Source organism: Nyctereutes procyonoides, unplaced genomic scaffold, assembly GCF_905146905.1.
Source record: "Nyctereutes procyonoides isolate TBG_1078 unplaced genomic scaffold, NYPRO_anot_genome, whole genome shotgun sequence".
Taxonomy (NCBI): Eukaryota; Metazoa; Chordata; class Mammalia; order Carnivora; family Canidae; genus Nyctereutes; species Nyctereutes procyonoides.
In genome coordinates, this window is record NW_026575129.1 from 577,875 (window position 1) to 591,215 (window position 13,341).

At 42.6% G+C, this 13,341-nt stretch overlaps 2 protein-coding genes across 6 annotated transcripts in view; one reads left to right on the plus strand and one right to left on the minus strand.

The window, feature by feature from the left end:
- The window catches only part of CERT1 (ceramide transporter 1), a 105,882-nt gene extending 99,218 nt beyond the window's left edge, over positions 1-6,664 (minus strand). For 3 of the 4 annotated variants that reach the window (XM_055342234.1, XM_055342232.1, XM_055342233.1), the window contains exons 1-2: positions 6,182-6,407; positions 668-802 (exon numbers count right to left, since the gene is read on the minus strand). In XM_055342234.1, the coding sequence (XP_055198209.1) occupies positions 668-802; positions 6,182-6,277 (231 nt within the window). In that variant the 5' untranslated portion in view covers positions 6,278-6,407. Of the gene's footprint in view, positions 1-667; positions 803-6,181 lie in introns of all 4 variants that reach the window. The other variant, XM_055342235.1, reaches the window with a different exon arrangement.
- Positions 6,665-6,677: 13 nt separating this feature from the next.
- The window catches only part of POLK (DNA polymerase kappa), a 65,482-nt gene continuing 58,818 nt past the window's right edge, over positions 6,678-13,341 (plus strand). The window contains exon 1 of one of the 2 annotated variants that reach the window (XM_055342230.1): positions 6,678-6,971. The gene's annotated coding sequence lies outside the window, so the exon portion shown is untranslated. Of the gene's footprint in view, positions 6,972-7,125; positions 7,596-13,341 lie in introns of those variants that run through there. The other variant, XM_055342229.1, reaches the window with a different exon arrangement.

Here is a 13,341-nt window from a genome sequence, read left to right on the forward strand (position 1 = left end):
TATGTAAACTAAACTGAATGCAAACTAAGTAGAATGACTCAATAAAAGTGAGTCATTCTTTAAAAAGGTATTGAATTAGACAAAGGTGAAACATCTGTAAAATATTAAGGAAAACATAAAAAAGTCAGAAAAACCTATACTTAGGGTTTTTCAAAACTATCTTTAGCTTTTATTCCACTTTAGAGAAATCAAAACTGGAAACTGCAAATCATGCATCATGGACATAGTTTACAAGAACAACTTCTCTCAATTGCACATTCGAAGAGATGGTGTTAGCATTACATCAAAAAGTTGGCAATGAATACAGATTTATATATTTTAAGTTAAAGTTTTTACATGTTAAGATACATGTTTTTTTTAGTTTTCTGCTTTAACTTTTTCAGTAACCTGCCAAATAACTGTCCTGATCTCATCAGATATGAAGTCTTTAAATACCTTTTTTCTCTGAATCTCCTAAGAGCTTACTTACTATAACTAGATAAATACTGTCTTTATAAAATAATATCTAGCAATAAACACTCTAAAATAGCTTTATGGAAAGAAATACTGGACTCTATACTGCACAAAGGCAAAGATATTTATCTCCCTTATTCACAGATCTATCCCAAGTTCCTAGTACATAGCTGATGCTCAATAAATACTTGTTGAAGAAAGAAGAGGAACTTACTGTGATGACAGCCTTGCTAAGACAGATGGATCCTCTGCAGCCATACTCTGTCTCGTCTTCAGATTTGTAGTAACTCAGAGTATTATTTTTTAAAACTACCCAGCGGTCCTGCCACCCATGAATGTAGTTTGTCCACTGGAGGTAAGGGGGGCAGGGAGGGAAAAGGAAAACAAATATAAAAGTCAGTATTTTAGAAATCCAAACTTTCTGAAACAGCTATCAATCTAATTTTAAAACCAAAATGTGAAAAAAATAAATAAAAAATAAAACCAAAATGTGGAAAGTTCTAACTTAATTATAAACAGTAAAAATGATTATAAAAAATGAGAAGCTGAGATTTTCTAGATTGTATAATTTTCAGTTTTTACAAAATAATACATTTTCTTCCCTTTAACAACTGAATAAAACAGGAGCAGATTTCAGTTAAAAATTCTGCTTTTTCTTTGTGTGTGTTCACTCTCTTCTCCTCACCAACTTCATGACACTTAGATTGTTTTGGTACCTACCATAATTAACATATTCAATAGGAAAGTAAGTTTGCTTATATAGCCTCTCATTCTCTAAGGCAGGTATTGCATGAAGCTTTGAAAACAATAGAAGTATGAAGCTAATCATAGCAAAATTTTACTTTTAAGTTGTTCCTATATGAACACGTATTTTTAACTACATCCAAGCAAAAATACTAGACCCTTAATGTTTAGTAAGTCTACATCAACTTTACTTTTTACTCCTCAGAACTCAATACTACAAAAACAAACAAAAAAACAAAAACAAACAAAAGAACTCAATACTACATATTTAAAAGTTAATTCATTTTCCAAGTTTCTCTTAAGATCTATTTTTTAAATCCAAGAGTAACTACATAACTATAAAAAAATGGTTTTCAAAAACATACTTGGATTATCAGTTTCTAGTGCCTATAAATGGTTTCTGTGTTGCTGAAGTCTTGTTACACGTTGCAGATCACAATCAATTAACTTGCAAAGGCAAAAATGTAACCTCTATTGAAATTCTTGATCTCACATATTTTTATGCTCTTGGGGTTTTATGTATCTACAGACAATTCCAAAAACTATCTAATTCCAACATTATCTGCCAAAAACTAATTCAAAATGGATTTTCAAAAATATACTGCACTGGCTCATGCTCTGTACCCATTGAGAAATCTTTACTTTTCTATTCCCTACTCAGCACATTTAAGACAGTTCAGCTCTTAAATCTTCAAAGACCCATCATTACAACCCCTCCCTGAGAGCTCATCCATGCTGGCAATTTAACTTTCTTTTCTAAGAGCTCACTAATCACCATTTCCTTCCTTCCTTCCTTCCTTCCTTCCTTCCTTCCTTCCTTCCTTCCTTCCGTCCTTCCTTCCTTCCTTCCATCCTCCCTCCCTCCCTTTTTCTTTTTCTTTCTTTCTTTCTTTCTTTTCTTTCTTTCTTTCTTTCTTTCACAAGATTTTATTTATTTATTTGAGAGAAAGATACAGAGATATTGACTGAGAAAGCACAAGAGTAGGGGAGAGGGAGAAACAGGCTCCCCACTGGGCAGGGAGGCCAATGTGGGGCTCCACCCCAGGACCGGGGCTCCATCCCAGGACACCGGGGTTCATGACCGGAGCCGAAGGCAGAGGCTCAACTGACTGAGCACCCAGGCGCCCCCATTTCCTTATTTCTAACTCCCTTAACTTACCACCACTTACACCTTGACTCAAACAATGATGGTTACATACAAAACTGAATTCATCTCCTCCTCTAAGGTGTACTTGGCTCCCTATGTTCCTATTTCTTTTGCTATACTGGTATTTCTGCAGTCATTCAGATTCAGACCTGGCTGAGTGTTCCTGTATTGTATGGACAGAGTAGTTAGTGCATACAAAATCAGATAAGACTCTCAAAAACATCAAACCATCCTTCACACGAGAAAACACCATTAGTTGTGTAAAGAGTTTTGACAAGTTATTTAACTTTTCCAAGCTTTACTTTCTTTGCTTGTCATTTGAATGGCTGAAAAACAATCATGAATACTTCTACTATATTTATAAAAGATACTGTTCCTTTCAATCTTTATAGCCTGTCATCAACTCCTATTCATCTTTCCTTCATATTAAGCCCTTAAATTTGGCTGTTCTCTATTTTCAATTAATCCAATCAAATTATCAGGTTACTAGACTACTGAGAAGGCTTAACCACCTTACCTCTAGTATCTTCTGCATTTTCTTTCATAATTTACATAATCTTATTTACTTATTAAGCACATTGGCTTACTTATCTTACATAGTAATCTCACTGAATCTCTAGCTCCAAAATTTACATGGACAATTCCTCATTGCCTGTAACACAAACTGTTCGGATCTCCATATCTTAATCCTATTTCATTTCCAATTACTGCCCCTCAGAGGGCTAGTAACTGTGTGACTGTGGTCAAGTAACTTATTCTCTGTTTCTCTCTCAAACTCCAACTTTTAAAGTTGTCAAGATTAAACAAGGATAGATTTAGAACACTGCCAGGCACATAGTATTTTCTCAGTTGAGGACAGAGTTATGCAGAACTAATGAAGTTTAACCTTCAGTTGCAGTTCACTAGAACAGACCTCTTGCAAGTGATAGAATGGGTCCCGACAATTGTGTCTATAATTTTATATATATATTTTTAAAGATTTTATTTATTCATGAGAGACAGAGAGAGAGATAAAGAGAGATAGAGGCAGAGACACAGGTAGAGGGAGAAGCAGGCTCCATGTACGGAGCCCGATGCGAGACCTGATCCCGGGACCCCAGGATCACTCCCTGGGCCGAAAGGGAAGCAGGAACTCAACTGCTGAGCCACCCAGGCATTCCCATGTTTTTTTCTTATAGAGGACCCAATAAGTTACATAAACTTCCAGACCTTTATTCAGTAAATGTTAGCTTCTCCTAGAAGGCAGATTTTTGCCTTTCTCATAACATTCCCTCTATTCCCTCTATCTAATAGAGATAAGGCAATATGCTAAACGCAGAAGCAGAATCAAAGATTTCTGTTCCCAATAGTCCAGCAAGCATAATTTCAAAAGGAAAACAATACATTTAGAGTAAGATTCAGAACAAGTTACGAATAAAATACTATGGGAACTTAAAGGAAGGCACTATGGAATGATTGGCAAAATAAGAAAAGGCTTCACAGTAAGAATAGTGTTTTAAATAAACTTTAAAGATGGGGGCACCTGGGTGGCTCAGTTTGTTAAGCAGCTGCCTTAGGCTCAGGTCATGATTCCAGGATCCTGGGATGGAACATCATGTCAGGCTCCCTGCTCAGTGGGGAGTTTGCTTCTCCCTCTCCCTCTGCCACTCCCCCTGCTCATGCGCTCTCTCTAGCTCTCTCAAATAAATATATAATACCTTAAAAAAAAAAAAAGAACTCTAAAGACAGAATTTCAGCTAATAGGTGTGCGGAGAAATACAAGATAAGGTAAACCTTGAAAGATGGAGAGAATCCACAAGAAGCTTGTTGAGATTTATTTTATGCAGATTTGGTTGTTCTCAAGTCCCACCAAGGCATGACTCTCTTCCCATCAATATCCATCCTGATATTTGTTATCAATCACCTAGAATTATTGTCTATCCAGAATTTGTGGAACTTACAAGCCTAAGAAGTGATTCCACAGAAAATATGCTTCATAGGTATTTCCATGTATTTTAAATTACCATATAGGAAAAAACAACTTTCCTATTTTTGGACCGGTATATTTCTAGTAAGTTTATCACCTCCCCCCATTCCAAATTCAGTCCGTTTTGGACGGGCAGAAACAAAACACATTAGTACTGAGACTTATCTACATTACTCAATTGAAGAAAAAGAACAGAGAGGCTGAGTTTTAACTCTTGTATAAATTACCAGGTGAATACAAACGGATCAAAATATATATGCACTTTAAATTTTAAAACATGGATTCAATATAAAATATTCTGGATTAAAAAGCTTCCAGAAATCATTATGTATAACAATGCACTGTTAAATTTCAGAGGAATTTCCTTCATTGCTGTTAACAAAATACCAAAAACTATTCCTGTTAATTCTATGTATGCAGCAACATAAAAGTTATTCAACCACCATAGAATCGATCAAAAAGTACATTTCTTAACATTTAAATTTCAAGGAGATGATTTTCCATACTTTGTCATTGAACATTGTCTCTACTATACTGCTCTGCAAACCGTGAATACTCAGGGCACTGAGGACTCTTTCCACTAGTCACCCCTCAACCCTCCAAAATAGTAATATCAAGTAGGTCAAAAGGTCAGCCTATTTTGTAAAATACTCAGCACCACCAGAGTACCAATTTGTATGTTTACTTCTCACTTAATGAGAAAAGTGATCAGTCTATCAGAATTGAGAAGCAAAGAACACACTTGAAATTCCACCAGAAAACGTATACCTACGACACAAAGTGTTCAACACAGACTCCAAAACTACAAGACACATTTAATCTAAAGGAACCTGAGGGAGCTTCGACCTTTGCTTTACGGAGAAAGCCTTTCACTGAAATTCCAATGATCCCAGTATCAACACACATCATGATTCTTCTGTGTAAATAAACGTTAACACTCGCAGATCTTGGTTGTGGCACTTATGTTTTACCTAACTAACGCCTTTCTCACCAGCCTTGAATAGATAACAGGAAAACCTAATATGAAACAACTCCGCAATAAAGATCCAAATGCTTAGCCAAAGTACATGTACTGGAAGCAGGGTGGTTTCTTAATAGCCAGTGGCTGCACATGATCTCGAATCTTATGACCAGCTTGCTGAAGGACTGGCCATTTCTAAAAATTTAACAGAAAGGAACAAGGAAGTAAAAGGGGAATGTGGAATCCTCTCTTAGCTAAAACTCTAAACGAACAAACAAGCCCCAAACCATGTACGATCAAAAGAAATAAATCACCCATCTTCTCTTAAAAAAGGGCCTCATCCATTTTAACTAATTAGCCTTCACAGCCAGTCCTACAACTATGTGCTTTGCTAAAATTTTGAAAAAGGGTGGTTTTTTTTAAACCTTCAGGAAAGGTAAGAAGGGTTTTCCTCACTCTGGCCCTGTGACGGCAAGAATATTTTATTATTAACAGCGCTCTTCTTCCTGGACTAAAGGTCAGCCTCTGCTCCGATCTGTTCCTGTTACCGTGAATGTTTCTTGCACCCGTCACGTGCCAAGCCAACAGCTCTCTTTTGAAAGACTGCGGAGAGCAGCACCGAAGTGTCCCTGAGACCCCTCCCCACCGCCGGCGGGCAAGCTCCCACAGCGCTGCCGCCCAGCCCGGTTCCCGCGCCCGACGGACGTGCCGAGTCCAGCTCCCGAGCCGAAGCCTCCCCAGCGCTCGCCGCGGCCACCGAGCCCCTCCTCCGCGCACCCGCGCACCCGCACCCCCGCACCCCGGGGCAGCCCGGCCCCACCCCACCCCACGCCTTCGGCGCCGCGCCGCGCCTCGCCTCGCGGCAGGTGAGGGCTGAGCCGCTGGCCCCCGGACCTCGCGGGCGGCTCACCTTGCTGAGGACTCCGCAGCGCTCCACGGGCGGCCCGGACTCCGTCTCCGGATCCTCCTCCGAGCCCGACGAGTTCCAGCTCTGGTTATCCGACATGGAGGCGCGACAACCGAGCGGGAGACCAGCCCCCGCTCCCCGAGCCGCGCCGGAGGAAGCGCCCAGGAGCCGGGGTGAGGGCCCGGGGGGCGGGGAAGGGAGGAGTGCCCGCTCCGGCGCGGGGGGGGGCCGCAGGGGGCACGAAGTCCGGCCGCCGCGCCGCCGCTGCCGCGCCTGACACCGAGCGGACCGGGGAAGGAGGACGAGCGGCGAGGGAAGCCTGCCCTTCCAGCCGTCGGCCGCCGCCGTGGCCCCTGCGCTGCGCCCGGCGCTACCACCCGAACGCAGCCCCTTCGGTGCCGGCCTCCAACAGAAAAGGAACAGGAAAGACGGGAAGAGAAAGCCCAGCCAGAGCCCCGCTCCACTCACACCTCCGCTGCGGCCGCCATCTTCCTGCCTGGCCCACTATTTACCCACCCCTCCCCTGTCCCCTCCCCTCCGTCCTCCCCTGCTCCCCCGCCCCGTCCCCGTCCCCCTCCCCCGCCCCCTCCGACGTCTGACGGAGCACGCCGAGGGCCGGCGGTCCCCTCCCGCACCCTACCTCGGGTCCCCCCCGGGGACGCAGGGCGGAGAGGCGGGCGGAGCGGACAAGGGAGGAGGGACGGGGCCCCCGCCCCGCTGCATTCTGGGAGGGGCGCTCCTGCGTCGGGCGCGCGGCCTTCTGGGAGTTGTAGTCGCGATCCTGAGGCCACCGGTGAGTGTTGGCGCCCCGAAGGCTGTCGCCTGGGGGACCGGTCCAGTGGCGGGTGGGTTTCGTCTACCGGTCGTGTGATCAGTCCCCGCGGCCGGGCTTCTTGTCTCTGCCTGGCGTGTTTATGACGAAGCCTCGCCGGCTGGGGGGGGGGGGGGACCCGGGCCCGCCCTCCGCGGCCGCTTGCTGAGGCCCGGGAACGCCGCGCGGCTTCCGGGGGTGCGGGCGGGCTCCGCCGCGCCGGGAGGGTCTGCGACCTCGCTGGTGACCCGGCCGCCCCCCGCCGAAGGCCTCCTATCTCGCGCCTCACACTCGGTGCGTGCCGCGCTTCACCGGGGCAAGCGCTTTGCATTTGTTAGATTCCGAGCGTTCATTTTGTGGAGAGTAATTTTGAAGATATCAGAGAATAAACGACGTTTGAAGAGTTTTTAAAGTAAAGTGAGAATGTGAAATGGTAGCCTGGGGTTTGCTCCACGTTGTGGGCCAAAACGCCCCCGAAGCCCGGTCGCCAGCTCCACGGACGTCGTCGCTCTGAGGGCGGCCGGGCCGCGGGGGAGCCTGAGGTGCCGAGCGACCCGAGAAGAGATGGAGAAGAGATGAGGCGATGGGCGCAAGGCCCAGTAGTCGGTGCGTAAACGATAGGGACGATTTTTATTGTGAGGCGTGTAATTTTGTGACTTCAGTTCTTGTTTGCTTCTTTCACCTCTTCTCGATTTCCTAATAATCGCCAACCACAAAATTCGTTATTAAACGTGAGAAGCAGTACCCGCATCCTGCAGTGGCTGGAAAACGACTGAAATTTTTGAGAATGGAGAAGGCAAAGTGGCCAGAAGTGTGACTCCTAGCGACAGAGGCCGCCCTAACTGGGATCCAGGAAAAACCGGAATGAGAAGTGCCTGTGATTGATGTCCTTTCTTTCCCCTAGATCGAGGCTTAGAGATGCTGAATCCGCCGTAAATAAGTTACAGATCACTTTCCCGTTGTGAAATCAAGTAGTAATTCATAATTGAAAGTCATTCAGGTGAATAAAACCTTGAAATAATGCTTTTGAAAATACTTTGACAGCATGTTAACACCTAACCCCAAGGTTGTCATTCAAAAGAGATAAAAGAAAGAAATCCACTTAGGATATTTTCCTTACTGAATTACTAAATTATGTCTTTAGAATGTTCAATACTGTAACAAGTTTTATTTTCCCTTTGATTACCTTATATGGTTAAATTTAATGTTTGATTCTTTGAGCTCTAGGTTTTAAAGGACATTAACCTTAAGGAAATGATTGTGAATTGTTGAGAAATCCACTTAATAATGCGATTTAGCATCCGGGGAGCATAGTATATGTTTATATCGAAAACGGACTTTCTGTTGCTTTCTCTGCATTTCTAAGTTGTGTGTGGGTGCAGCCACCAGCACTTCTATCTCCGAGGTTTCCACTTTGTAGGAAATTGCTTCCCTGTAGTGGTCTGTTTTTAACTAGGGTTGAGGGAGGAGGCATTCTGAGAAAGAAATCATTTAATATATATGAAAATCCCATGATAAATGTTTAAATGGATGCATTATTTTGTTCCACTACAATGTGAGTTCCATAGGGGCAAGAATTTTAAATTTTTTCATCCATTTTTTCCATCGATTTTTTCTATCCTTAGTCCCTATGTGCTCAGTGCATAGGAAGCATTCGATATCATTCATGTATTATAGTCTTTCAGTTAATAATTTAACAAATATACTCTATGCAGGTTACTATGCCAATTACTGGGTGATTTTAAGACAGTAAAAAGTAAAAAGGGGGCGCAGGGGAGCTCTGCCTTGGAGGAGATTTTAATAGAAAACAACGTAAGGAAGGTACACATTTAACTTTAATACCTGAACTAGGGTTTGAATGAAGGTAACCTTTATTCCTACCACCTGAAAGTGACAAAGCCTTTTCTCTTTACTCTGTTATCTAATCCTGGATCTTTGTAGGCCACTTGCCCCAGGTCTTTTTTTTTTTTTAAGATTGATTGATTTATTTATTCATTCATTCATGATAGACAGAGAGAGAGGTAGAGACACAGGCAGAGGGAGAAGCAGGCTCCACGCTCGGAGCCCGACGCGGGACTCGATCCCGGGACTGGATCCCGGGACTCCAGGATGGCGCCCTGGGCCAAAGGCAGGCGCCAAACCGTTGAGCCACCCAGGGATCCCCACCCCAGGTCTTCTTAGTTAAAACAGTGGCTTTGGGGATTTCTTTAAAAAGAGGACTGTCCTTGTTTGCTGATCTCTTTCCACCAAGTTATCATATAAACTATTCAAAATAATATAAAATGATCGTTTTATATGACTTATCACTGTGTGACGTTCAGCATGTCATGAAAATGAAGTTCGGAAAAAAAACATAAAAGCTACTCTTCAGTCTCTTTGCCTTTTCCGATTTAACTGGTACTGCTTCCCCCTTTGGATGCATTTTCCACCCCCACCCCCCACCTCCCACCCCCGTTTTGAATACTAATCAATCATATTATCTTCTCTCAATATTCCTATGAGGCCTGTTCAAGAATTGCCACTATGGGGATTCATGTGAGTTCAGAGTGAGCAAGCAGATAGTCCCTGGGTGTAAATCATAGCTGGCTTCATCCTTAAAATCATATGAATTTGGATGTGTGTTTAATAAATACTAATTTAATAGCATTATTAGTTTGGTCACTTTTTATCATATATATCCCAACTATTGTGCTGCCAAATGGATATTTGTGAATGGATATTTGCACAAGTAAAAATGGATATTCATTTGTATAGTGGTGAGTGCATCTATGTCCATGTCTGAACATGTAAACACTAGTTTCAGAAATGTAAAAGGCTACAAGAAACTTGTATGTTTTCATCTTTTGTGACATTATACATAATTATTATAAAATATCCTTGCAAGTGTATTCACAAAAGTGGATATACTAAGTGTGTAAAGTGAATATAGGAATATTGAGATGACTGCTCCCCTTAGTCCGTTAATCTTTTATGTTGGTGCAAAAAAAGATTGTATTTTACCTATCTAGATCAACATCGGGCATGTGTATCTTCCAAATTAATGGTTTTCAGTTACACTTAGGTCTTAACACATATATTCATATGTGTATAAGTAACCCAAGCATACTGGTCTATGAATGAACTTTATAGGATTGTCAATTTTCTGAAAGAAAAAAGTTAGCAATTCAGCTAGTGAACTCAAGTTTATTCAAGAATGGCAATTCGGGACAAACCAACCATGGTGAACCATAGGCAAGTCCAGAGAACAGAAGAGAGCTTCCGTTTATAGAGGAAAAGAGGAAGTTGGGAGAGGTTATTTTGGACAAAAGTTCATTGGAGGTAAATGACAGCTGAAGTGGTGGTGGCTTCTCCTTGGTTGTAAGCAAGGGCAGCTGGCTATTGGCACCAAAAAGCCATCTTCTTTCTTCCTGCTGGACTATGCAAGCTAAGATGAGTGATAAGTTTGTGAGAGCCCTCCTTTCATGGCTCTCCCACTCCAGTTTTACCTCAGGTTTCCCTAATATATTTTCACATTAACTTGCTTTGATAAAGATCTTTCTTTAAAGCGGTACTGATCAAGAGTTGAGGTCATCTGTTCCTTATTAGAATCATTTTTGTCCCTTGGTGCCAGCCAGGACCTTTTCTGGGTGTCGTGTCCCATGTTGGACGGAAGTGCACAGGTTGGAAACCATCAAGAGGATAGGATAGAGAACTCTTTAGGCGTTTCCCATCGAAAGTCTATCTTATGATTTCAAGTGTTGGAGATCATCTTGAAATATTGTGCCAGTATTACCCTTTGGAGTACACCATTTTTACAAAGGTTAGATAGGCAACAGATACAAACCCTAAAAATTAGTATACGAAATAAGTGGAGAAAGATAATGACCCTGTTTGTGTAGTACTGCTAAACCAGGAGCCCAAGCCCAAAGATAACCAGCCTAAGAGATCAGAAGACCATAGATTGTCAGGTGGACAATCTGCAGGCAGAATTTGTTGTAGTCAATATAATTGTTCCCTAATTTTATAAATTTGGGGTTTTCTACTGCTTCAGAGGAAGCAGTTATCTAATGCAACAGGTGGTGTTTGCTATTGCATAAACATCTTGTTCAGCATGTAGGTAATTAAGGGCTATGTGACTATCCAAAACTACTTTAGCCAGTGAGACAAGTGATCATTGTTGGACTGCTATTGCCTCGGTGCTGGAATCAGCGAGTTTTCCCAGTTCCAGAGAGTGTTTCCTAATCATCCCCTGGCATGAACACCCACCAATGGAATAAGGGCCCTTATGATGGAGACAAATCCAGAGTAATGTATACCTCCTAGGAGTTCCCATTTAAGTTGGCAATAAAGATTTGATGGGGAAGACCAATAGGAGGACTAATGAAAGGCTTCAGATTTATTGTGGATCCACGGGCCAAGTTAGAAATCATAGTATGTGTTGGCCTCCAGCCTGCCAGCTGTATAAACACTCATTGGCCCATTGAATAGCACACTTGCTGCACAGATAAAACCAGGTGGTGCACATAAGACTCCTGCAAGGGTTTGATTATTAATGGTGCTATTAGTTGGGATTATTCAATTGACCCTTTGAACCAAGTGTCAGTGGTGTTTGGGGAATAATTAGGGAGAATTTATTCTGTTCTGTGGACTTTATTCTTGAAGGGTGTATAGAGGGGGCTTGTTTTGTTACAGTGACCTAAAGTAGTAGAGCAAAAGGGGAACCATATAGGTAGAATAAATATGGTTGGTTGCATTGAGAGTTATGGTAGGAGAGAGCTCAAAGTATAGGAAAACCTGGTTATAGAAGTTTGAATGTAAGAAATATCTGGAGGGATATGGGTATAGTTAGTGGTCACATTGGAGATGATGAAAAGGTTTGCTATGGGAAGACTAAAGGGTTGCAACTCCTGTAGACCGATCCAACAATCAATAAGGTTTTGTCAAGGGATTGGGAAATTCAAATGAGGATAGACAAGGAGAAAAATGAAATAAGAAAAAGCAGAAAGAAGAAAATATACAGGCCTGATCCTGTCATCTTAGGGAAGCTGTCTGCTTCAATGTCCTGTGCTCTATTTCCTGGAAATCTTTAATTTGAGGTCAGTAGTTGATAGGCAGTTCCAGTCAGGGTTTTGGAGCTTTCTTTAGATGAAACACATGAATCCGAGGAGTCAACTTTTGGAGTTTAGTGATCCAAGGATTGTTCCATAACACTTGATGAGGGCCTCTCCAATGTGGTTGAAGAGAGTCTTTTTGGAGATATCTTTTCGAAGAAACTACAAACAGTGTGTAGTTTGAGGGCTTCATCTCCCAGGAGTGTGCTGTGAAAAGATTGGCCTACTAGAGGATTCCTGGGTGGCTCAGCGGTTTGGCGCCTGCCTTTGGCGATCCTGGAGTCCCGGGATCAAGTCCCGCGTCAGGCTCCCGGCATGGAGCCTGCTTCTCCCTCCTCCTGTATCTCTGTCTCTCTTTCTCTCTATGTCTATCATAAATAAATAAATAAATCTTTAAAAAAAAAAAAAAGATTGGCCTACTAGAGCATGATTATTTTTGAGGGATGTAATTAGGCCTTTGTAATACTGGAGTATATCTCTTTATTAGATGCAGGTCAAAAGAAGTGGAAGCTAGAGGTATAGAACATCCAGTCATTCTCTCAAAGGTGAGGGACACCTGGGTGGCTCAGTGGTTGAGCGTCTGCCTTTGGCTCTGGGCATGATCCTGGAGCCCGGGATCTAGTCCTGTGTCTGGCTCCCTGCATAGAGCCTGCTTCTCCCTCTGCCTCTGTTTCTGCCTGTGTGTGTGTGTGTGTGTGTGTGTGTGTGTGTGTGTGTGTCTCATGAATAAATAAGTAAAATCTTTTTAAAAAGAAAGTTTAAAATTATCTCGGGGATCCCTGTGTGGCTCAGCCGTTGAGCATCTGCCTTTGGTTCAGGGTGTGATCCTGGATTTCTGGGACCGGGCTCCCTTCAAGGAGCCTGCTTCTCCTTCTGCCTGTGTCTCTGCCTCTCTGTGTGTGTCTCTCATGAATAAATAAGTAAAATCTTTAAAAATAAAAAAATAAAATTATCTCAAAGGTGACAGTATATGAATTCTAAAGGGGTGGATCTGAGATTTAGGACTATCAGCGATACTTTTGGCCAAGAGTTTCCACAGATTTGCCAGTTGAGTTTTGATGATGCTGTTTGCTGGTTTGACTAGTTCTAAACACTGAGGATGGTAGCAGTGGAAATGCTGTAGAACTGCCCAAACAGGACAGACTTGCTGTAATATTTGACCAGCAAAATGGGTTCCCCAGACACTATGGAGCTCAGGGTGGATTCTCCAGATAGGGATTTTTTTTTTTTCAATAGGATTTTAGCTATTGAAAAAGCAGTAG